A 24,801-nucleotide genomic window follows, 5' to 3' on the forward strand; every position below is an offset into this window, starting at 1 on the left:
GATGAAAGATTCTTCTTTATATTCAGATGTTCACAGAAACTACTTCTGCATCAATAAGGTTGATGGAAAGTTACCCAGCAACGGAGCCTATATTTTTTCCTAGTCATTCTTCAGTTTTTGTGAGGTGCTGTGGTGTTCTAAGCAACCACAATTAAGAATGAGGAAACTCAACTCTTCTGTGCTAAATGACTGATCTTCCTGATGGAGCTGTAAGTATAAATATGTGGGTATATACAAAGGAACAATACCCCAGTCGTATCAGAACACGCCAAATGGGGGTGCCTGAAAAGGCATGCTCAAGAGGAAACTTAATGAGCTAGCCTCGAGACTGAAAAAACGGAGAGAAATGGATAATAGTTCCCTTTTAGAGTTTTATTAAAACATTAGTACATGAGCATAGAGTGCCTGAAGGCTTCTAGAACGCTCTGTCTAGATGGAAATCAACCTTTTTTTTCCTTCATTTGAGCAAAACTGAATTTTTAATCTATATATCCAATCGGAGGTTTTAAGTATGGCAGAAAGCTGTCAGACGTTTGCTACATCAGTACTGTTCCTAAAGGGCAGAAAATATCCGAAGAGCCAGGAAAGGTCCAACTATGTAGGCCTTTATTTGAGAAATTGTATACTAGCAACATGGGGTCAAACAACCCATTAAACATTTCGTAGAGTTCATTGCTTTGCCCAAGCATCCTGTGGGAGAAGCAGCAGCAAACTTGGTAAACCGAATAGCCCCAGATAATTAAGGCCATTTCATCTTTGAAAATGAATAAGGCTTCAGGTCCGGATGACTTTGTTGTGCAGTTTTACAAGAAACTGATCTGTCCCCTTTTCAAAGCCTTTACTCCCCCATCCCTCTCTTGGATTCAGTTAAACAAGAGGGAAAGATGTCCGATTGGGTGTACAGGATTGATGGTGAAAGAACTGATTTAAATTCTCCACAAACAAGGAAAAGATGCAGAGTTGGGTTCTTCGTATAGCCCATTAGCTGTATTGGATTTAGATTGCAAACTCGTCAACCTGTTTCAGGCGAAAAGGTTGTAAACCCTACTGCCAAAGCTGATGTAATGTTAACATTAACAAAAGCCAGAAATCTCTTTTCCCCGCAGTGCAATCCTTGCTGGCACCCATGGGAAAATTTCCGGCTTCAAGGTTAACCTTATTAAATCTATAAAGTTAAATGTCTGCATGCCTCACTGGGAAGCCCTAAACTTAATCTCCCCTCTTAAAGCATCGGACTCGCACATAAGTTACCTAGGTATTAATCTTACAGCTAAGAACCCCGATCTCTAGAGAGCTAAGTAACCTAAATTTATGTCTGCAGTGCAAGACTATATTAGAACCAGGAAAGCATTAGAAACTGTTTGGCATGAGCGGATAGCCTCAGTGAAGATGAACATCCATCCTAGACTCCTTTATATATGCTGATATTGCAGTTACTGGAAATGTTTTGTTTATTCAGATGGACAGTATGCAGTTTGTCCGGCACAGACGTTAAACAAAGAGTTGCCCAAAGGTCACTTTTTAGACCTCCAGACAGGGTGGTCGGCCTTTCCGAATATTCTGTGGTACTACAATGCTTCACAGCTAAGGTTGCTTGTGGAATTGCTTAACACTTGAAGCATATTGAAGATTGCGTGATTGGGAAAGCCTGAAGAATTGCAGCACTGTTTCCTCTAAAAGAAAGAACTTCTTATGGATTCCTTTCTCCCACCGATTCATTATCCACAATATCCATCTCCCAGCACCAGCTGCTCTTCGGAAACTTTTCTGCTGCTATGGTGCACAGCGCAGCTCTGCATCAGCTCTGCCTGATGCCTCTATGCGCCCTGCACTGGCCATGACATTTGGGCCAGCATATATAGAGATGCCTCTCCCTGTGACTTCAATTCCTTTTGTCTGCGCACGCTGCTCACTGTAGTAACACTGCTCTTAGCTTTTATTTCTTACCAAATTTGTAGCTCAGTCTTTTGAATTTGTTGCGATGCCCGACCCAGTGAGTTCTTCAGGGTTCAAACCCGGGCATCAGATGTCAGTGTTGAACCGCTGCCATATGTTACTGCCTTGGTGAAAGCAAAACATTTAATCTTCCTCCACAAGGAAAAAGGTGATAAGTGGGACCGTTCAAGGTTGCTGGGCACAGACCGTGGCCCACAGGAACGGTCCCCTGTCCGACAGGACAAAAAGAAGCAGCACAGCCAAAGGTTGAGATCATGCAGCAGTTCTTCACGGCATTACTCTTCTTTGGCTTCAAAGAATAGAAGCCACCACTCCAAAGAGGGCTGTAAGGAAGAGGCTCAGCAGGTACCTTTTCCTACCCAATCCTCTATTCAAGAGGAATACAGGGCTTGCCAAATGAAGATGCTAGACATCTTCGCCAAGGCTTCAGTCCCTACTCTAGCTGTCACAGCATTGTTACCATTGGATTTTACCCTGATGCCAGCGGTCATGCCATTGCCTAATTTTGCCAAGGCGACGGATCATCTGTCCCCTGAACTATTGTCCCGACAATGCCAGAGTCAGAGTTCTTCCCACTCCCCAGAAGGGCATATGTGTCCCAGCTGGGGTACGTTCGAGGAAGGGTATCCTGTCCCTTTTGGGATGGAGCCCTTCCATCCCAGGGTAGTGAAATGCTTCTCAGAGGAGTTCTAGTGAGAACAGGGTGGCTTGGTGGAGCTGGCAACTGACTTGCAGAAGGCTAGTGGCCTGGACACCGCTCCTGAAGTTGGCATGATCCCCGCTGCCACCCATGGCAAACCACAGGTAGCTTTCCTGCGCCTAATGGCCAAGGTGGCCGACCCCTTCATGTCCTAAGGTTCAGTATGACTTAACCCACATCTTAGACAAGGGTCCTCAAAATGAGACTGTGCTGCCTTTCAATCAGGCAGAGGGGCCAGTGATGGAATTGTGGGCTAAGCCGGCGTCGGTGCTCGCGATTTACAGCAACCTGGCCAAGAAGCACACTCTGGCCCATTCGGACTACTTGTTTCTTTATGCCCATGCTTCCCCAGAGAGTTTGGTGGGACAGGCTGCTACAACGAACCTTAACACCACCTCATTCACATCTTTGCCCCCTGATGGGGAGAGCAAGAAGTTGGACACATGGGGTAGGAAGGATTTCGGCTCTTCAAGACTGCGTCTCCAATGTGTCGACATCTCTTGTGCCTTGCCCAAATTGTCTTTTGGCCTGTGGTCAGTCATGGACTAGGCAGCTGAGCCCATCTGAGGGGTAGATGCCGATGGTTTTGAAGCCCTCATTATGGAAGGCAAGGAAGACGCCAGTCAGATTTTGCAGTGTGGCCTGGACACCTCAGACTGTTGCATGACAGATGGCCACCAGCACAGTTTGCTACATTTCTCTTGGCTGAGGACGTTTAGGTCTGCTACTGATATCAGAGAAACCTCTGGACATGCCCTTTGATGGCATGAGCTTGTTTGCCACTGAGGCCAATAAGTCGCTCCAGAGGTTCAAGCCTCTTCAGCAACTGCCAAGTCACTGTAGCTAGCAGTGCAGCAACAGTGACCCACGAGCCCCGGTGGGAATGGGCAGGGTCAGGGGTTGTCGCCCCTTTGCCTCATATGCCCAAAGAGGTAATGTCCAAGCACCTCAGCCAGGAAAGGGCCCTGTTGTCCCTACAGTGGTAGGGGCCACTGTGCACCAAGAGGAGGTGTTTCCACCTACACGGTACCCTCTCCACCCTCTAGCATGAAACCATTCTGAAGTGGAATGGCACCATTTAACCCCTGTTGAAGGTGTAATATCCCTGTTCAGTGAGGAATCATTTAATTACACTTGGGCTTTACAGGTCTTCCAGCGGGGATCCTTCCTTCCACCCTCCAGACCAACCCCCATGCCACTGACCCATGCCTCTGGAACCGCTCCTACTGGAGGAGATGCGTCCGTTTCCGTCAAAAGGAGCCATAGAGATGGTACCCTGCTCGGAACTAGGCAGGGTTTCGTACTCCACTTTCTTTCTGGTGCCGAAGGAGGGAAGCTTGAGGCCCACTTTGGATCTGCGGCTTGTGAGTTTGTCCTTGGCAAGGACACGATCAAGATAGAACAACTAGCCTAGATCCTCCAGGTCCTGGACATAAACAACAGGCTATTTTCCCTTGATCTTCAGGATGCCTACTTCCATGTGGCTCTCCACTAGGTGCACAGGAAGTACCTTCGATTCACAGTGGGGAGCTGTCATTTCTAGTTCAAAGTCCTTCGTTTTGGCCTTTTTTCTGCACCCTGGGTTTTCACCAAGCTTCTAGCAATAGTTGGGGCTTGCATTCATGTTTTTTCCCTTCCTGATGACTGGCTCATGCAAGCCTACTCAGCAGATCTAGTGTCTGTACCAGATGTGCAGTCTACTGCACAGCTTGGGCTTCTCCCTAAACTTCAAGAAATCATGGGTTTCACTCTCACACTCCTTCTGATTTATTAGTGCATTCTTGGACCCTCACCTGGGTCAGGGTTTCCCACCTGGGAACAGAGTGGCGAACATCTTCAGGATGGTCCAGGTTTTCCAACCTCAGACGGCAGTTCTAGCCGTAGCTTTTCTGCACTTGCTAGGTCTCTTGGCATTGTGCATCTTGATAGTGCCAGATGCCTGTCTGCGAATGAGGCCACGTCTGAGTTCACAGTGGTCAGTTTCTGGGACGAACATCAGACTTTCTGATGCTCTTGGAGAGAGTGCCTGGAGACCTACAATGGTGGTCCGTGGAGGACAACTTGCTGAAGGGGTAACTTTCATCAACCTTGGCCACAAGTGACTCTAGTCTCGGATGCGTGCCTACCTCTGTGACGTTACGGTGAGCAGACTGTGGTCCCCAATCGTAGTGCTGGGAAGTCATCAATCTGCTGGAGGTAAGGGTAATCAGGCTGGCCCTGGTTGCTTTCCTCCACTCTGGAGGGGCAAGGTGGTATTGGTGCTGAATGACAATACTGTAGCCATGCATTACCTCATGTAGATGGGGGGGGGTGTGGACTTCTTACCTTTGTGCAGAGAAGCAATGTGATTGTGGTTCAGGGTTCTGGAGAACAGCGTGTCTCTAACTGCAGCCTATTTGGCCAGCAAGAAGAACATTCTAGTGGACAAGCACTGAGCAGGCAGTAATCAGCCTCATACGGGTGGGAGCTCTGCCAGGAATTTCTGGAGGAGATTGTCTCCCTCTGGGGTACTCCCCAGGTGGACCTCTTAGCTTCCTGTATAAACGGGAAGTGCAGGTGGCTCTGCTCCAGGAATTCTTTTGCCTGGGAGCTCTGTGGGATGCCTTCATGGTCAAATAGGACATCGACCTGCTCTATGCCTTCCCGGGGGAACCCTGTCATTGCAATGGTTCTCACAAGACTGCATATGTTTGTGTCCATAATTATTTGGATCACTCCAAACTGGGACCAGGGCAGGTGGTATCTGGAGTAGCTGGAGAGGACCATCTGCCCGCCCTGGCGTTTTCCGCTGAGTCCAGACCTCCTCTTCCACTTGGAGGGGAGGGTCCTGCACCCGATACTCCCCAGCCTGAACCTTAATGCCTGGCTGAGGTATAGTGGGTAGGGTTTGTTGGAGGATGTTCTGTACATGCTTTCATCTGTTAGAAGACCCGCCACCAAATCCATATATGCCTGCAGGTGGCTGAAATTTTCATCTTGGTGCAGGGAGGGGGTTCAGGACCCTTTTACTTGTTCCACTTCCTCTGTATTTGAATGTGTTTGCCCTGGACTACTGATTGCTGATATGATATGATAGTTGATTTATACAGCGCCCATAGACAATGTGTTTCAAATTGAAGGGATATGTTGTGGCCATTTCGGTCTTCAAGAGGACTCTGGAGAAGCACTCCTTTTTCAAGATCCCCGCAGTCACTCTATTACCAAGGGGACTTGCCAATATGTTTCCCCCATGCTACTTTGTCGTGTCGGCATGGGATTAAAATTTAGTGCTGACATTTTTATTGGGCACTCAGTTTGAGAGACTTCACTCTTGTTCTTTAAGACTGGTCACCCTTAAGGTAATTTTCCGGGTTGCCATCACTTCCTCGAGATGGGCGAGTGAGCTCCAGGCTCTGTCTGTTAATCCTCCCTGCTTGGTTTAGAAACTCCTTCCTTTCGAATGTGGTCTCTGATTTCCATATCTCTAAAGATCCAAAAACCCATCTTCTTTCCTCTGCCTCATCCTTAAAAGAAAGACGAGTTTTTCCATTGACTGGATCTGTTGCGGGCCCTCGAGTGCTACGTCTCTCAGGCAAGGGAGAACACAACTGGCGACCAACTCTTTGTAGGTTACGCAGGTGCCAGAGCTGGCAGGTCTCTCGCCAAACAGACCCTCTCTTGGTGGATCATTCTCTGCATCTCAGAATTGTAGGATCTGGCAGGCCAAGAAGGTCCCTGAAGGTCTTGGGGCTCACTTAACTAAAGGATTGGCTGGCACCTCTGCTCCGCAACGTGGAGTCCCTGTTCTGGAGATTTGTTAAGCATCTACGTGGGCGTCCTTGCACACATTTGCTAAGCATTACTGCTTGGATTTAATGTCTGGTCAGGATGCTCATTTTGGCAGAGCTGTCCTTCGGAGATTTCTGGTTTAGATGTTGTCCTTGCTACCCTCGTTCCTCCATGTCATTGCTTTCGGATCTGTCATAGATGAGGAATCCGTGAGAGGAAAGATTTCATTAGAAGAGCAAATTACTGACTGCTCAATAATGTTCTTTCTCCCACAGATTCCTCATCGCCCTCCCTACCTGCTCCTCTTGGGGTAGCTAGTACACCTTATTTGGTCCCTCAGTGTCGGACTGCAAGGTGGAAAAGGGTGTACAGGAGGTCAAGGGCTGCAGCTCCTCTATATATACTGGCCCTGATGTCATGTCCGGCGTGTAGATGCATTGGGTGGAGCTGACGCAGAGCCACGCTGCAACCATGGCTGCAAAAATGCTTTCAAAGAGATGCTTTCAGTGGGAGATTGATATCATAGATGAGGAATCCATGGGAGGAACGTCCATCAGAAAGAATCTTGCAGAGAGGTCAGTAATTTGCTCACCTCGCCTTGTACCGAGCTCTGCTGCTCTCGAGCTAGTTCTGCGCTTTAAAGAAAATAAAATGCCTCCAGTTTTTCATTGACTTCATGCTCCGAAAAAAAATTTTTTTCACTATTTCATATGGGTCACATAATAAAAGAGAACTACATTGTGTGACTTTTTTCTTTTAAAATAGTTTCAAATGGATAACTTCTGCCTACAGATTCTTAATCTTTTGAAATTCCATCAGGCACTTTGCTTGCATACACTACTGAAGATTTCTCTAATTGGCTCAATGAGGGCTGCTAGTTTACTATATTTTATTTAAAACTTTGTACATTGCTGGTCCTACCCAAAGCATCATGCTCCTTTCATGAGGCTATGATATGCTCAGGCCCACTTCTCCTTGCTCCTTTGGTCTCTTCTGCAACACGTTACACATTGTTTGGTGTATACTTGCCAATCTTCCCTTGCTGTGGACCACCAGGCCATAAGTGTCATGCGCTGGTACCAATTTTCCCCATGCTCAGGCGTACAATAATTGTCGGCCCACGCAGCACGTCTTTCCTTGGGTGCATTGGTAGCATGATTGCCCATTTGTTATGACTTGTACCATCACGTCCCTCCTACTCCTGTTATGAAGTTGTGATGCATTTTCTTCTCATTGATGCACTACATCATGTGTCCATCTTCCTTTTGTAATTCTGTTTTTAAAAAAGCACTTTTTATTTTTATTAAAATGTTTATAGTACACATGGTACTTTTACATAACGCAAAAAACAGATGCAATTACAATATGATAAAATGCACACACAGTACAAATAAAAATAACGATAAACAAAAAGGAGACCGATATCGGGTCCTGCCCAATCCAATCTGATCACATGTATCAATTACCTTGCCCATCTTACATATATGTCCTACAGTAATGCAACTCAGACTTCGATTTTAGAAGATGCAAAGCAGAAAACAGGGCATCTCTTCATACTGTCCATTAATACGCAGGCAGGGGTGCAAGAGAGACCGCTCTCTCCCAAGTATCAGGTGGCCTTCTCGAAGTCTGCTTGAGCTCCATTCATCACCTCCTCGATTTTATCAAAGATGAACCAGAAATGTTTCCAAGGCTAAAGTTAGCGACAGATGGGCAGTCGTCATAAGCCTATGCCATAAGTCTACAGATATAGCCTCGGCAGGGGAATTAATAAAGGGTTCAAAGGTCATTATCCTCCTGTCCAGCAACTTTGGTCAAAACAGCACGAGATGTTTCAACAACTCCATTTCCTCTCCGCTCAATCTACACAACTGTAATTCCATGGGAATCCCCAATTTGGGCCCCATTACCTCTGCAGTCGGTAAAGAGTTGATTCTGAATCTAAGGTACCAGTTTCTTAAGTTTTGCAGAGGGACATTTATTTAAATACAGTCTATTCTCCCCAGTTGGTAGGTACAGTAGTTCTTGCCCACTGTATAGTTGTAATCTTCATAAGTCTTGTATATCGACTATGTTGTCCCACCTTTTAACCTTCCTTTTGAGGATCTTGTCGGATACCGGACCAGGAAGTTCTAGCTGCTCCATAAATTGCACAGATCTTTTCTTGAATTTCTGTAGGAAAAGATTATGAGCCTCATTACGAGTTAGGTCATAAGTGGTAAAATTGGTTGAAACCGAGTTACTGCCAGTTTTACCACTACACCAAATTATGAGTTTGGGTTGTGAGTGGAGGATTTACCTCCAGGTAACCCCAGGAGGTAAATCTTCCCACTCAAATGCCGAGAAATCTGCCAAATTGGTGGAATTACCGCAGCAGTAATTCCACTGTGGTATTTCTGCAAAAAAAAGCCCCGTTGGGTCCAATGGACCCAAATAAATGGGGAATTACACCACCACTTGTAATCAGATGAAAATTCCACCCGACCAAGTGGCCGTAACGTTAATTCCTCCAGGCTATTTTTTGGCGGATTTATCACTGAATTTCCGCCTAACTCGTAATGAGGCCCTATGTCCTTTACCCATGATGATGATGATGATGATGATGATCAAGTAATGGTCAATGTGCGGTTTCTCGGCTATTGACCTGTTGAATGGTACTGCGAGTGGGAGACCCAGCACTCTCTTCAAAATCCTCCCTTCCGTGATGTCAAATAACTTCCTACTCCTACTGTTCATCTATTCGCAACAGTACAAGACGACCGCAGATATATTTGACCTATAAAACTCGATAAGGGGTAACAGGGAGAATGCACATTATTTTTGACAGTCTTTAATAGTGAGAGACACGCTCCCACTTTCTCTTCCATCTTTGTTTACTCGCTTATCCATTTATAGGAAACGGAAAAGCCCAGGTATCGTATACAGTAAACTTTCTCGATGGGTGATTCATTTATCTTCCATGACGTAGGATTTGGCGGGATTTAATGTGGTTCTGTGACAAAGTTCATTACTCCTGTCAGGCACCACTGCAATCCTGCGGGGTTTTTGTCCAACAGGACCAGATAATCTGCATATGCGATGCATCCTATTTTTAGATCCAACCAGCGTGGGGCGTAGCAGTCCCACTTCCTAGATTCCTCTCACAAGTCGGCAAGAAACAGATTGAAGAGAGTGGGCACAACTACAAGCCCTTGGCAGGCACCCCTTGTAATAGAGATGTCCCTGGAAAGTTGGTTGGCCTTTGATGTTTAACCTGACTTTGTTGTTGGTGTTGTTGGTAATATAGCATTCAGATCATATTCACTAGGCCTTGATCTATGTCCCAGCTGGACAACTTCTTCCAGAGGCTCGAGAGGTCCACATTTTTAAAAGCTGCTGATAAATCGATAGCTACATACAGCTTTTTCGGTGTGCTAGCATTGATTTTGGAGAAACAGGCATGAAGTCATTCCACTCTCTACAGTAGCAACTCCCCTCCTGAACCCGGTTTGTAGTGGGTGAAGGAGATGCATCGCCTCAGCCCACTTTCTCAACTCTCGAAGTATCATTGTGGCTAAAACCTTCGATGTCATGTCTAAAAGGGAAATGGGGCGATAGCTTTTCGGTGAACCCCTATAGCCCATTTTATATATGGGAATCACAATAGAGTTTCGCCATGATTTGGGGGGGATACCACTCCTTGCTATTTGTTCTAAGAGATTGTACAAAATAACGGCCCAAAGGCGAGGATTATTTTTCATGACCTTTTTTTGTCACACCATCCGGCCCGCTATCTCGGGAGTTAGATTATTAATCACCATTTTTTAGGTCCTCTCCGTCAAATTGATGGTCCCAGATTGGAGTCTTCCCATCCCGAACTAGACATTTCATTGCGCCCACTAAACTTATGCTGAAGAAAGTTTACACAAGCTGCTTCAGACACTCCTGAAGCCTGCACTGAGGTATGGAGCTTTTTGTTCAGTGTCCTCCATATTGCACACGTGTCTTTTTTGGCCAACTGTAACAACATCTCCTGATTGTTGTGTGTATTTCTGTAGTTTTTGATGTCTATTCCAGAGTCTGTACTTTTGCTTCAGGGATTTTATTGCTATTCGCTTCTCTTCCATGTTCCATGTTCCATCTTCATCGACAACCTCCCTGTCGAATGGAAGACTTGACGCCAAGCAGCGATCTTGTTGGGCACACCGGAATCTCTTCCCTGACTCCCCCCACACCCAATTTGGTTAGGAGGTTAGGGCGAGACCCCCCCCCCAACTCCCAACCCATCTTCCAAGGTTAGGCCATTCCACCAGCTTGCCAGCCTCTTGTTTATTTTCTGGGCATTTCGACTGAGCTGGGCCAATCTGCCCTTGGATACTGAAATAACCAGATTTGGACTCCATCTCGTCCCACTCGACTTTCCATAATAGGGTCATTAAGAGGAGCGAGTGGTCGCTCAAATAGTTTTTTCTTCTTTTTAGGTCTTTCACCATTGCCTGATCTATATTTTTGATTAAACATATTGTCTATTATTGATGACATGATTCTGTTTGCCCATGTGGGCACATTATTGACCGGGCTTCCCCTATCAAATGAGACTGAGTAAAGCCCCATCTAGACAAGAATTGTGACCACTTCCTCCCAATACTAACCCTTCTGAAAGTTAAAACACACTCCCCACCAGAGTCAATCCCATCGAACAGTTCAAACTCGCCTGGAGACACCATGCGTTTGCAGTTGAAATCACCCCCATCCTTTGTTTTCCAATCGAGTAGGACATTTTCAACCTCATTCACAACACTAGCCAACTCCCCCGTGAGAGGATTATAGTAGATATTAATTAGGAGTGTCAACCTGTTGGCCAGTGATCTTACCTGACAACTTAATTATTAATAGCCCATCTGTGCCAGTTTTCACGTAGTGATTCGTACGTGAGCTCCTCATTTTTACAGCGGTTAATAGCCCTCCAGAGGTCGCTCCTTTAAGCCTTTCTTTGTATTTTTGCAGATAATCATATAACGATCCAAAGTAGGGGCAACCCTCAGCCACGTTTTTTGGAGGAGTATATCTGCGCCCATGAACATTTCATTAATGTCGGGTTCAGAAAGGAATTGTACCCTCTCGAGTTCCAGCTGCCAATTATGAAGTTGGTGTCTTTAGAACCCTGGGTGCTTTTTCTTTGTTGAAGAGAGAACTGGCGTGCCAACCCTAACTCGATGAGGCCGAATCACACCGGCCTGCCTCCATTGATCAGAAGCAAAGAAACATTTCACAGTATGATTCACTCGCCCTTTATCTTAGCACTCGTCTCTTGTGTCCTTCGTGTAATGTCTTGAAACCATTCAATAGGAAATCTTCCTGGCACTCCCTAACCAGGATTTCTACCAGCTTTGAATGAAAATGGAACGCGCATTTTCCAAGTCGTGAGCAATCAAACATGTGGACGAATTTGAAGGCTGCAGATGAAATGGCCTCTAAGACTGGAATGGAGGCAAGTAATGCCAATACAATGCGTCTGTTAGGCAGCACATTCTTGTCTTCCTCGAATACAGATAAAAAAATGATGGGGCGGGTTCCGGAGTGTCGGGTACCCCTGCCCTCCAGCCGACTGTGTAAATCCCAGGCTACTGATGTTGCAGTGGACACATTTGCATTCTTAGGAATTTTCCCTAGCTGGTTGTAAGCATGTTGAGCCGAGTTGCTCGCTCTCCTTGCCATCTTCTTGAGACACCCTTGGCCTTGGCCTAGGTCTTAGATGGCGTTACGCATGGCACACCCCCTATAGCCACAGCATATGTTGAGGCGCCTATGTCTGCATTGACTTGTCTCTTTTTAGATGGCATCTACTTTGAAGTCTAGGAGCCCCTAATCTGGTGGTTGGATTTGTGGCATTGTTACTCATGATAGGGTCCTCAGATGGCTACACAATATAGATGGAAGAAGGTAAATTGGGTCTGCTTCCTGAGTCAGCCCATTGCACTGTTTTCTCTGATGTTTGCTCTGTCATATTATCAACAGCGTTTTTCCTAGTTCTCTTATTTGCAGATAGCCACATGGTCCCGAGGAACTTACGTGAACCTCTATTCAATACTTTGGGCCCATTTTTTATGTTTTTGTGCTTATTAGTCGTGATCAGGCCTTTGTATGGGCCGCCCTTCCCATGTGTGTTGATATCCTCCACACCTGTTTACAATATAGGGTGTCCGCTAGCTTCCATATTCAGATCAATGGGAGCTATTTCCGATGAGTCCTGCAATGCAAATTGGCCTGGAATGGTAGACCCAATGATCGTAGGGCAGGATGTGAAATGTTCTACCATTGGCAGCTGTTTTTTAATATTTGTGAGGATATTAGTGTTTGTTGTGACTTCCAGTGCAATTATGTTGTAAAGTCTGATAAAGGATTGAAAGACTATGTTCAAAGCTGAATCATCGCAGTGAAACGGTAATGAGGAACGATCATTCATCAAGAAAGAGAGCACGTCCGGGAGGTTAGATAAGGGAATAGAGTCTGGAATTACAATCTCCTCTGTTGCTCTAGTCTTGAAGTGGCCTGGGGAGGGATGCTTAGGTGCTCGTAAGTGCTTTCAGCTACTCTGATTTCGTTTTCCAGGCTCATACAGACTCCCGTCAGGGAAATGCTAGCCTCCAGTTCAGCTTGAGCAGGCACCACTACTGAAATTTCAAGTTCTTGCCCGTGTAATACCACCTCGCCCAGCCTCCTACTGTCCTCGGATGCATTATAGGCCATGACAACTTGACTATACTGTTCTGCTCTCTGAGGAAAAACCTCTGATTTTTACTTGGGCAGAAGTACTTGTTTTGTTCCCACCTTTGGATGAATCTGATTCCACCTTATTATCTGATGGTAAATATTCTGAACTTCTTAGGTGGTAGGGTTCATACTGGTATCTGTGGACACTTAGTCTGCTGCGACCCTCGTGGATCAAAGGGAAGACTCCCTGCAGTTTCCACTCGGCTACTGTCTATGGGGGTCAGGGCAGCATATGGATTTAAAAGTGAACGGTCTGCTTTACAACGTTAATGTCCTCCGTCCAGTATACAAGCAAAGTGAGAAGGACAGAAGAGCACACCTACTACAAGTGGGTTGTTGCTGATCGACGCGCTGCTCTTTCAACATGCCCTCGTTTCCTCTGAGGCACGGAACACAAATCTGGACTCCGCTATGTTACCCTTGGAGCCGGAGTCTTTGTAGTGAGCGCACTTAATCCGAATAGGCAGCGGGGAAAGATTAACCCGGGAAGAAAGACTGCAGCCGTACTGGTTGCACAAAACACTTGATCTACACTCCTAGGTCAGAAAGTAGATTATCCTGTTTGTCTGGTTCACCTGTGTGGCCATTTCGAAGTGTTAATTTGCTTCCGCCCACCGGTTTAGTAAGTTCGACATGACACTTGCAGTGTCACCAGGGGCTCTGTTTGTGCTGGGGGCCGGTGCCTGTTTTGCCGCCAAATCTGCCATGATGTTGCCTTCTGCCCATTTTCCTTTCATCTTATGTGCCATCGTCTTTAACACCCATATTCCGGGGGGGTATCCAGATAGCTAATCTATGCTCTTCCATTCATCCATAAATGTAATGGGTGATCCATCAGTGCTTTGAATTTCTGGTCCCTCTACCACAGGGGAAAATCTTTTGTCTTTTGAAAATGTAACCTATTGTCGCTATTACTTCCTTTTGTAGTATCAATTTTTGTATTATTGCCAAGCATAATAATGAAGATTGTAGTTTGCCATGTTGTGCATTTTTTCCTTCAAATACAGCAGCATTATGCTGCCACTGACCTTTTGTGTATGCTACTGCGGCAGAAGTGCAGTTAGTTATTTATCTAGTTTGAGCTTCCATCGGTGTCCTAGGCCGGTGACCTCATGAGGCACAGGCAGAATGGGGCCTGCTTCCTCATGGCCCCCTTCCTGATCCGAATAAAAATCTTCAGGCAGGTTCCCCTTTTGTAACTGGTGTAGATGGCTGGTGACTTTCTGGAGGATCCCATAAGAGCCAGAGTAAAGAGTGGGACAGCCTTGGTGGGAGTGGGGAGGAATTCCAGAGCTCGAGGCATATGTCTCATCAGATCAGAGCCCCTGGGGAAAGAGGCAATGACAGGAGCCAGCAGGAACAGTAATAGGAGCGGTCGTCAACGGCACCGACTGACTTCTCTCGGCACTGAGCGACTCTGGACTCTCTAGTGGGAAAAAGTGGTCAGTGATGATGGTGAGGATGCCCCTTGAAACGTTGTTGGACAATTTGGACCTTTCGTAGCTCTGGGTGTCCAGCAGCACTATGCCAGTGTACCCCCTTTTCTGAGTGGTAGGCTGCAACTGCTTCCAGCGGTTTCGAAAGGCCCCTCGGATTCTCAGTGTGACACCAATGGACTTCTCTGGCTCGAGATGTCTGGCACTCCTCTTCTGGATTCCGAAGACCCCTTCTCCAGAGATGGCACGCACAAAGAACTTGCTTCCCAGATACTTCAATTAAGAGCAGCAGCTTTGCACAATGGTCCCTCGTAGCTCGGGGAGAGGCCTCCTTTGCATGACCTCTCTGGATCAGTCCTCTTAGGAGACACAACGGCTTTCGGATTACTTGAAGATGTTGCAGCAGTCTTCTCCTCCAGCTGGGTTTCAAGGAACAGCTTCTTCTTGCTTCAGCTTTCACTTCAGCTTCTGAACAAATTGGTAAGTGAACCAGGCACAGAAGGGCATTCATGCAGGCAGGCAGCTGACCAGGCTCACAGGCATTGAGGCCATTTACTCCACCAAGACACCCATAACAAAAGATGTGGATTGGGGCAAGTACCTAGCCTTTCAGCACACTACACTGCATTCATGTCAGTTTCAGTCGGGGCTGTCTCACTCATTGTGTCACATACACAGAAACCAGACACCTACAACAGAGAATGTGAGTTGACTCCTAACTCAATTCACACAAGTCCCACCCCTGGGGTGTACCCACAACACACAACACCCGGGAATGCTCCAGTCAGTATGACAGGAGGCAGCCTCAGAGCCATATATGGTGTTTCCACCCAACAGCCATTCAGAAGGAAGGGACAGAGTTGGAGCTTCCCATGACTTTGGGATACAAGGCAAAAGACTATAGAAATCAAGAGGTTACAAGGGCCATCTTGCCTTCTAGCAGGAATCCATTGATTCCTATGGGAGGTCCTGGCTGTCCCAGAAATGGAGGACACTCGGAGCCACTGCCAAGTCAGCATGTAAATGCCGCCAGCCCGTACCCTGCTCCGTGGGCAACACACAGGTGCCCAAAAATACACAATACAAGAGTGTACCCCCACCCATGGGTGCCATAAGAGTATCCCGTGGGTGGTGTTCACCAAAAGATAAAATGAAGAGCTGCACTGCCAGAGGCCAAGCTGCACCTCAGTGGCAGAAAACATAAGGAAAACACACACAGAAGTGGTAGGACAACGACAGGAGGTCATGTCCCTCCATAAGGCATTTCCATCATCAGTCATCTTATGGTAGACCAAAAATAAAGTCCACACAACCGACGCGTGAAGCAGGAGTCGCATATTTTGGGGAGGGATTTGAGCCCATAAATTAACGGCATAATGAAGCCGTTTACATTGAACTACGACAATACTTGCCCGGATTTGAGAAGGCAGAGTTCTAATGCCGAAACACGTATCATCCAACAAGGGCTAGAACTAAAATAAAATATTACCTTTACAAATTGAAATGGAATCTTTATTTAGGACAATATAAAAGCATTATCATAAGAGGAATGAAAGGATTGGCGAAAGGGGGGTAAGCACAACCAAAAAAAACAAAAATAAAGTGTGTCCTAACAATCAATTTCTCATATTGCCGATCATGCTATCCTCCTTTTTTTAGTGTTTTCTATTTGGATTCTACTTAGTGTCAAGCTTGCCATCAGAGCTCATATTTAATAGAGAACAATTAGGTTTACATGCACTGATGTTTTGTTCGGAGGAGTGTTAGTTTTTCACATTTAATTTTTAGCATTTCCAAGGGGTTTTATGAAATGTGTTGGTTAGTCCAGCACTTGGAGCCCTACAGTGCATGTTAATTTAAAGGAGTAGTAGCAATTGGTATTCTTAATTTGTACTTCATCCTTCAGTTCTGCTACTTTCCTTTACTACTTCTGATAATCTTTCACTTTCCTATTTTCCCTTAACTAATTGGCAAAGATCCTGGTCTGTCTCTGCCTCATCTCCCAGTCACTTGTCTTTCCCTGAACCCATTCACAGTACAAACACAAACATTTAAGATCTCTGGGTAGTGTCTACATGTGCCCATACTTTGAGCAGAACTTCCAAGTTTTCACTGTTTAGTATGAGAGTACTTTCAGTCGCCAATCATGTGATAGATACCCCCCTACTTCAAAAAGACCATATAGTATTTAATAAAGGGATAGCCTTGTGTGGCAAAGTGTCCTTGTCCTTTGAATTGATGACACCCTTTGATTTGTGTGTGTGCCTACATGTTTTAATACTTTTGAGTGCTCTGAATTATTTTCTGTTACATTTTGACTGCTTTATCAGCATGATTGTTTTCTCATCCTGTGTGGAGCTGTATGAAATTCTGTGTTTTATTTATTGTGCTTTGCAGGTTTGTTTTAACATCAGTTATTTTTAATGCTTATGTTTATTTTGCAGCCTCACAGTCTTATGAAGAAAAACTCCTTGCCTGGGAAAGCCCAGGGCAGACACTGGAGTTAGAGCTTGCTCAGTCGGAGCCCATACTCGCTCCAGTTGTTCAATTTTCTCTTAACAGTTCACTGTGTAAGTTGACTGGTGGCAGTGAGTTATTGTGTCTAGTTTTAGTGACGTTTAGTGATGATCGCTTTGTCTTGCCAATTAGCATTTTATTTTCTATCCACTGCAAATCATTTATTAAATGCATTCCTCACCGGTCAATAGGGTCATCATGTCTCCTCACCAGCACACACACACACACATACAAACAAACACACACACACACACACACACACACACACACACGTAATTGTCACAAGGTGCATTGTTGTAGCTTTGGAATGTGACATATGGCGTAAGTAAAAGGTAGTAATTTTTTGCTACTGTTTTTTTCTTTTTTGGTGACAACTCTCCATACGTTTTGTTGCAGGTGTTTCCCTTTTCACAGTAACTATGTAGTGCCGCTATATTGAGAATCTTGCTCTCTGTAGGAGTAATAGAAATTGTGAAATATTGTCTGGAGCCTTATGATTTGTCCTGTTTAAAAATTATGTATGGCTGAACCAGCAGTTTCATATCGCAATGCCAGCTTTCTAGCCATTTCATAAGCACACCCCTGGGTTGCAGCAGTCACAAGTAATTAAATACTGAAAAGCTGCACAAAAGATTTGCACTTGAAAAACGACAATAATTTCATTTTTTAAAATATTTGTATTGATTACATACAGCACATACTGAACCGAACATTCCCAAAACACTTGATCTGAATCCTAGCCCTGGCAGCAAGATACTTGATCTCCCCAACAGCTGTGTAGTTGCGCTCATTGAGTTTTGGCTCAATGACATTCACAAGGGTGACTTTGGTAGCCTTGGCATGGTCCTTCCCTTGTGATTGCGTGAAGCCTTGATGGTAGGGTTCTCGAAAAAATAGTTTTAAGAAGTCCTTCTTATTCCCCTCTGAAAATAACTCTGATGTATGTCTTCAAGGCTGCTCTCAGCGAGGATTCGTATAGAACTGACCCTTCATTGTGTTCAAAGTACATAAATGTTTGGAATCTAACTTATCTCTTAAACAAAATGTCAGCTATTATCATGGTTTTAAACGCCATGGGAGATGCTCCACGTGACATCTTGCAAGGGCAGACTAAAATGTAATGTGCGAGTCATCGGAATAGGTTTGCAGTAGTATTGTGTGCTCAAACATCAAGAGGCATGAAAGATTAAACTAAAATAAATGTATCGTCGAGTCCATGCGATGCTCTTCTGAGAGAAAGGAGTGCTCATGGATGCTTGGATGTAAGAGCAAACGTTAATGAGCTGCTAGCACGATGGAGAGTGAAAAATCTTGTGTGCAACCGCAAACCTAGCTTTGGGAAGCAACAGAGCGTTTTACAATTTGTGGGGAAGGACACTGAGAGGGGAGCAGAAATACAAGGGATACGGTTTTTAGCTAACAGGCAAGGACGTGCAATTTGCCAGCGAAGGAACTACAAGCAACCAAGAGTGGAAACTAAGGGGAGCAGATCACCCAGTCACAGGTTGGATGGGGAGTGAAAGGTGTGTGGACCTAGGTGTTGGGGAGGATGCATTCTCACGAACACCTATGATACGTCAAATTTCTTGTTAATCCCCCAGTCCAGATGATGTATGTGCCAGCAAATCTGTGACATGCCTCCTTAAGCATAATAATCAAAATCTTTAATTTCTAATGTTTTCCTTCCTCCAGCAGATTCTTCATCAGAATAATTCTACCCCTAGCGCCAAGTGCCATTGCGCGCCCAGACGCTGGACGCATCGTTGGGATTAGTATCTATTGAGCGGCCATACCCCATTCTCAGTTGCTTTTTTCCATGAACTCTGTACAATTGGGAATGTCTCTCAACTTTGCTAATCTACCTGCGCCTTGCCTACCCCTCCTAAGGCCTTGGACTTTTGGCCCTTTTCAGGGAGACAGGGGGCAAATGTTTGTCCCACCACCATGTGTAATGTCTCTACTGCCTCAGGGAGGACATCACATAGAGGATTGCAATTTCTTCCAGTTCTAAGGCCCTTAGTGAGCATGCAGCAAAGCTCTTCTTCGACTACCAAAAGGATGGTATGAGCACCTTCCATGTTCTTGAGAGCACCATCGAAGAAGACCATGTAGGAATAACCTGTGGAAGAAGATTCTCCAGTCCTAAAGGACAAGAAGCAACAGCATAGTAAGATGAGGAAAGGGGTCCCATTGTTCTTGTGTCAGAACCCAATTCGTCCTGTGGAATTTAGGACTTCCCTAAGGCGTCTGGTGAGGCATCGGCAAAATACACGAGATGATGGCTGGAAGGTTTAGAATTAATTGTAACCTCTTGGCATTGCTCTGGGCAACCTTCCAGACCATAGTTCTTCACCTGCCAAGCTGTTGGAGAAGGGAAAAGACCATATGCAAATCAGGCTTGGTACCACTTCAAAAGGGGCAGTCCAGCTCGAGCTGCCTGGTTACATCCCTTCTGCAAGAGACCACAAGCATCCCCAGACATATTCCAGCCTTGTTGGGCCTCATCATTGAGGAGTAGCTTCGGTCACTAGGGCCATTAGGCACGGGACCTACGCCTGGGCATACCCGTCCCACTCGGGGTCACTATAGCAAAACACAAGAGGTGATGGCTGGAAAGTTTGATCTGGAGATACGTCACCAGAGCTGAGCATTCTTCCTATACCAGTGCCTTGCCGCCTCACGGTTCTTTTCTGAACACCATAACGAAAGTGGTATAGAGGAAGCTGCTTTGATTCCTGCTGTGGGCCTCAAGGATGCCAGGAAGCATTTCCTGGTCCCGTCAGATCCGGCCTTACCACTCCTCTGTTGCCAATGAGTTTGGTGGTGCAGGCCTCTATGGTGGGTTTATAGTCCATGACTTTTCCCTTGGCTACCAGGTCTTTATGTTGGGCACTCTGGCTTTGAGGGTTGTTAATGTTACTTGTGGCCTAGCCAAGTACTCATTTGGCCTATGTAGTGTGATCTTTGGCTGATGAAAATCTGCCATCCGATGAGATTGGGGGTTTTACCTCTCTGGTGAATGATGAGGCAGCTATGCTCCAGATTTTTCAGATGGGCCTGGATGCGGCTGACTGTCCAAAAAACACTCACAGAGAGTACTAAGATCTAATGATACCAATCTTCTTGAAGTTCCCAGGATGGGATTGGCAGTAGGTAGAGGTGCATTCTTTGCAGTGGCTCCCAGGGCGTGCAATGCCCTGCCTCCTGATCTCAGAGGTATCAAATCATTGGAGATCTTCAAGCGGAGCCTTAAAACACATCTTTTTTCTTGATCGCATATAGCTGATGGCCTGTTTTTGCCCCTCCCCTTTGGATTTGGGGGAGTCAGCCTGGTTTATGCTTGTGTGTTTGTACCCACTGGTGGGGTATAGCACCCTTATTCCTTCCGGCCCCTCAGCGCTCTATAAATAAATAAATAAAATTAATGCATTGTGTGGCACGTGCTATGAGCACTATGTCAGTCATGAGGAGCTCTGGTTTTGCCCCTGATGTCCAGTTAAACCTTTTAGATCTGCCTTTGGACCCGTTTGGGGCTAAGACAGAAGAATCCCTACAGAAAGTCCAAGGCCACAGCCACGTCCTTGCCCATTGTTCTGCAGCAGCCATCTACCTCTGCTCTCCGGGGTTGTTCTTTTTGGCCCCTTACCTCTTTTGCCTACAATGGCTGGTCCCCGGCGCTTACAAGCAAGCAGACGCAGCATGGTCCCCATGACATGATAGAGGCAGAAAGTCCCAGAGAGGAAGAGTTGCCACCTCTGCTGCCCCTGCATCAACCCACAGTGCAAAGCCACTGTGAATTGTACTTTGTCAATTTGACTCTGGTGGGAGGGAATCGTTCCCTTTTTGTTGAGGTGTGGCATGACACCACTGCTAGTGCTTTTGTCTCAGAGGTCGTGATTGAAGGAACTGCTTTCCTTTTTTTTAATGTCCACCTTCCTTCTGGCTCTTTGCTGCCTCGGAAGACTCCCTTGTTTAGAAGTAGGTCTGTCAGCTTCTTCAGAAGGATTTGCTAGTTTTGGTATTCTGTTCAGAGCTATGTAAGGGCTAGTACTTCCTTTACTTTCCGTTCCAGAATAAAGACTGTGGCATGCATCTCATCATGGATCCAGAGGCTCTTGAACTATCCCCTGAGAAGAGACAGGTTCATGATGATCGCCGCAGCCCAGGTCATCCAAGCCCCTAAGCTTGCTCTTTTCCCTGGAGCTCTAGGACACCTACTTCCTTGTGCTGGTTCCTTTCAAGTATAGAAAGTTCCTGTGGTTCATTGTTGGAAACAGCAACTACCAGTTCACTGTTCTCCTGTTGAGTCTTTGCTCTGAGCCCAGGGTCGTCGGCAAACCGCTGATGGTAGTGGTGGCTTGCTTCAGGACGTTTTAGATTCAAGACTTCCTGTACCTGGTCAGTTGGCTCATTCAAGCTTGGACCAGATGTTGGTGCATCAGTGCCCCACCTGCAACCTTCTGCTCAGTTTGGGCTTATCCCTGAAAATCAGGAAGCTCTGTTTTTTCCCTGTCCCAGCCCCTCCAGTTTACCGGACTCTTCTTGTACACCCACCTGGGCAGGCATTTCCTCCCAAAGATTGGATAGCAAACATCTTTCAGATGGTCCAGTCCTTTCTGACCCAGAGCCTGGTTTTGGCCTCATGCATCCAGGTGGTGCTGGAGGCTTGATTGTGCCAGAGGTCATCACTACTTTGGAAAACAAAGAGCTTTGCAGTTGGTGATATCACTCGATCTCTGATGGTGACCCCTGCAAGACAACATGCTGAGGAGGGGCATTGTTTTGACAACCCTGACCCTAGCTGACTGATCAGGGATGCCTCCTTGAAGTGCTTAGATGTTCAGCTGCAGGATCTTATGGTGAGCGGCCTCTGGTGCCTGCCGGAATCTCTGAAACACATCAATATGTTGGAGCAGTGGGCGATCTAGCTGAACCTGATTGCCTTCCTCCCCTCTGTGCAAGGAAAGTGTGTGTTGGTCCTGACGTACAACATTGTGGCCCTACAATAACTCAACAAACGAAGTGGTGTGGGGGTGGTCATTCTGTGCAAGGAAGCAATGCAGCTGTGGTTCTCGCCTCTGAAAAATAGCATGTTGATTGTGGTGGCCTATCATGGCTTGGCATAGAAAGTCATTGCAGGGGCTCCCATGAAAGGCAGCTCTCCCAGGAATTTCTGGAGTTCTTTGCTTTCTGGCTGACTTCTTAAGTGGAGATCTTTGCTTCCGGCATAAACAGGCACCCACTGGAGCAGACCTTTGCTGCAGGTCACCTTGTAGCCACCGCTGACCTACTTATTGCGACCTTGCCCTCCCCATTTGTTGTACGCTGCCGATACCACCTTTATTTGATATCTTATGCAACTTACGTTGGCTGCCTGGAACCTAGCTTTTATGGCCTTCTGCCCGCCCAACATGTTTGCATCCTACCTCGCCTTACTATAGTTTAGCACTGTTATGCATTCTGCTTTCTGCTCCTACTAGTCTTTATCCTTTGCATACCTGCATATCTGTCTTAGCCCCCTGCCATGAGCAATTGCATCCCAATGCTGCTTTTTACCTTCACCTTGCCTATTTGCCCCTGCATAATTGATTTAGCACCCTACACTTGTGGTGAGGCTTTCCAAGGGTGCATTTTACCTACTTGTACCTGCTTACTTATGTAGCCCTTGTGAAAAACCAGAGTGTGTTTTCACAACCTAGTCCCTTTGGATTCCGTACTCGGGTACCAGGGAATGGTCATCGCATTTGCATCCCGACCCTGTGGGCTGGGGGGTTGATAAGCGAGGGAGGATCCACCTGGGTAGGGGGTCCTCAGGAGTGGGGGCGAAGCACCCAATTGTGAGACATGGTATCTCCCATTTTCCACAACCCATCTAACCCGTCCATTATTATTTTATGGGAAACTACAGCTCCCATAATTCCTCCCCACTTTACATTGACAACAGTACTGAACCGAGGAAGATGAGAAATGAGGTCAGAAAGATTACCTCCACTGACTTGCATTGGCTAAATTGTCCCTGTAATGAGGCCAGGCAGAGTCGGGCACGTAGTACTAACTAATCACACCAGCCACTTGTTAACACTCCCTGTCAGGATAAAAGGCGACACACATAGGTACACTCTGAGCGAGGCTGGGTACGAGCAGGAAAAGCGCTTTCGGGGCTGATGCGAATCAGGTTGTGGAAGTTGGAAGGCCAACGGCTGTTTGGCAGTTGCAAGGATCGAGAGGGAGCCAGGTGAGAATTCCACACTTTTGGGAAGCCTTAAGTGTTCCAAGCCTGAAACCGAGTGAGCAGAGCAAAGAAATCTTCAAGTTGCTTGACAGCGGGCCTCAACCCTCACGGGTGAATGGCAGAGTTTGGGAGGAGACATTGGTAATGCCCTTGACTGCTGTATGAATAAGATTAAAGAAGACCAATTAACACGACTGGTGAGTTATCGAAGGCAACAAAAGCCTGGTTTATTTTAAAAGCAAAAGTAACTGTAACCTGAAAGTTGCTTGCTCATGTGCCGATAAAACACAAATGGAAAGGACAAGTGCTGAATTGTAAATGGAAAGGATACAAAGTAACAAAGTGGTCCTGCAAGGCGAAGTTGCACGTTCGAAAGTCTCTGTGGAAATGTTCTGAGTTGAGGTATATTAGAGCAGAAACCAAAGGAAAAAAAGTAACTGCATTAAGGAAAGTAAATTTAATAGAAGGAAAGCAACGTATGTGAACTCTGAATATGCCAAGTGGGCAAATTATATGAACTTTGAAAAAGGCCAAGAACTAAAAGAAGAGGAATTGGTGTTGAAAGATCAGTAAGATTGTGAATTGTTGAAAGAGAGGTTTAAGTGGTCATGCAGAGGTCTACGTAAAATACTTGCAGTTTCGGAAGTCTTCGACAGTGAAAAGTTACTTAACATAAAACATGGTGAAGGGAACTCCCACGAAGAGGACAGGCTGGAGCCCGGCAGAGTGAAGCCTGTTCAGAACATGTGATAACGTGAAAAGAAAGTCGAGCTCAAGCACAGGATAGGGAAGCCTGTGCAGAACTGTGAGAAATTGAGAAAGTTAGTGGGAACAGTATTGATGACAAGGCGGAAGAAGCCTAAGGAAGTGATTGAACTACCAGAAGTTTGAAGCCTGAGACTGAACTGTTTAAATTGTACCAGTAACGCAAAGGTTGCAAGACTGATAGAACTGTGCCACCCACCTATCCTTTTAAAACAACTTTATCCTTTAAAGTTCTTGATATCCAGGGCAGTGATCATGCCCCTGCCCCTACGATTAATGTATTTGGGCGCGTGCGAGAGATCTTCCAAGCACAGGCCCAGTAACCTGATACAAATCCAAAGCCAGGCGAATAGAAGGATTAAGTGGGCTGATCTTGATTTACCAGCCCTCAAACCCGGGATCTACAAATCAATTCTCACTGACATTGAAGATTTGCTGTCCCTTGACCCTCCAGATGTTGAAGTGCCCCTTGCATATGATAGATTAACCTTGAACAGACTGCCCTTTGTAACCAAACCGTGCAAAAAGGTTAAAAAACATGCTATTAAAGGGGCTTGTTGGACTAAGTTCAGAAACGAAGAAATTCAGCCTCTAAAGCAGTTACTGGCGCCCTTAAGTTTTAGTGAGTGTATATTGGTTGAACATAAAAATATATAAAGTACTATGTTAGGCTG

At 45.9% G+C, this 24,801-nt stretch overlaps 1 protein-coding gene across 26 annotated transcripts in view; it reads left to right on the plus strand.

Moving 5' to 3' along the window:
- The window catches only part of CAMK2G (calcium/calmodulin dependent protein kinase II gamma), a 2,374,050-nt gene that overhangs the window by 2,041,203 nt on the left and 308,046 nt on the right, over window positions 1–24,801 (plus strand). For 15 of the 26 annotated variants that reach the window (XM_069610651.1, XM_069610650.1, XM_069610655.1 and 12 more), the window contains one exon: window positions 17,058–17,183. The exons of the other annotated variants lie outside the window; for them this stretch is intronic. In XM_069610651.1, the coding sequence (XP_069466752.1) occupies window positions 17,058–17,183 (126 nt within the window). The remainder of the gene's footprint in view (window positions 1–17,057; window positions 17,184–24,801) is intronic. 26 annotated transcript variants of the gene reach the window in all.

Source organism: Ambystoma mexicanum, chromosome 8, assembly GCF_040938575.1.
Source record: "Ambystoma mexicanum isolate Mex_15411 chromosome 8, UKY_AmexF1_1, whole genome shotgun sequence".
NCBI lineage: Eukaryota > Metazoa > Chordata > Amphibia > Caudata > Ambystomatidae > Ambystoma > Ambystoma mexicanum.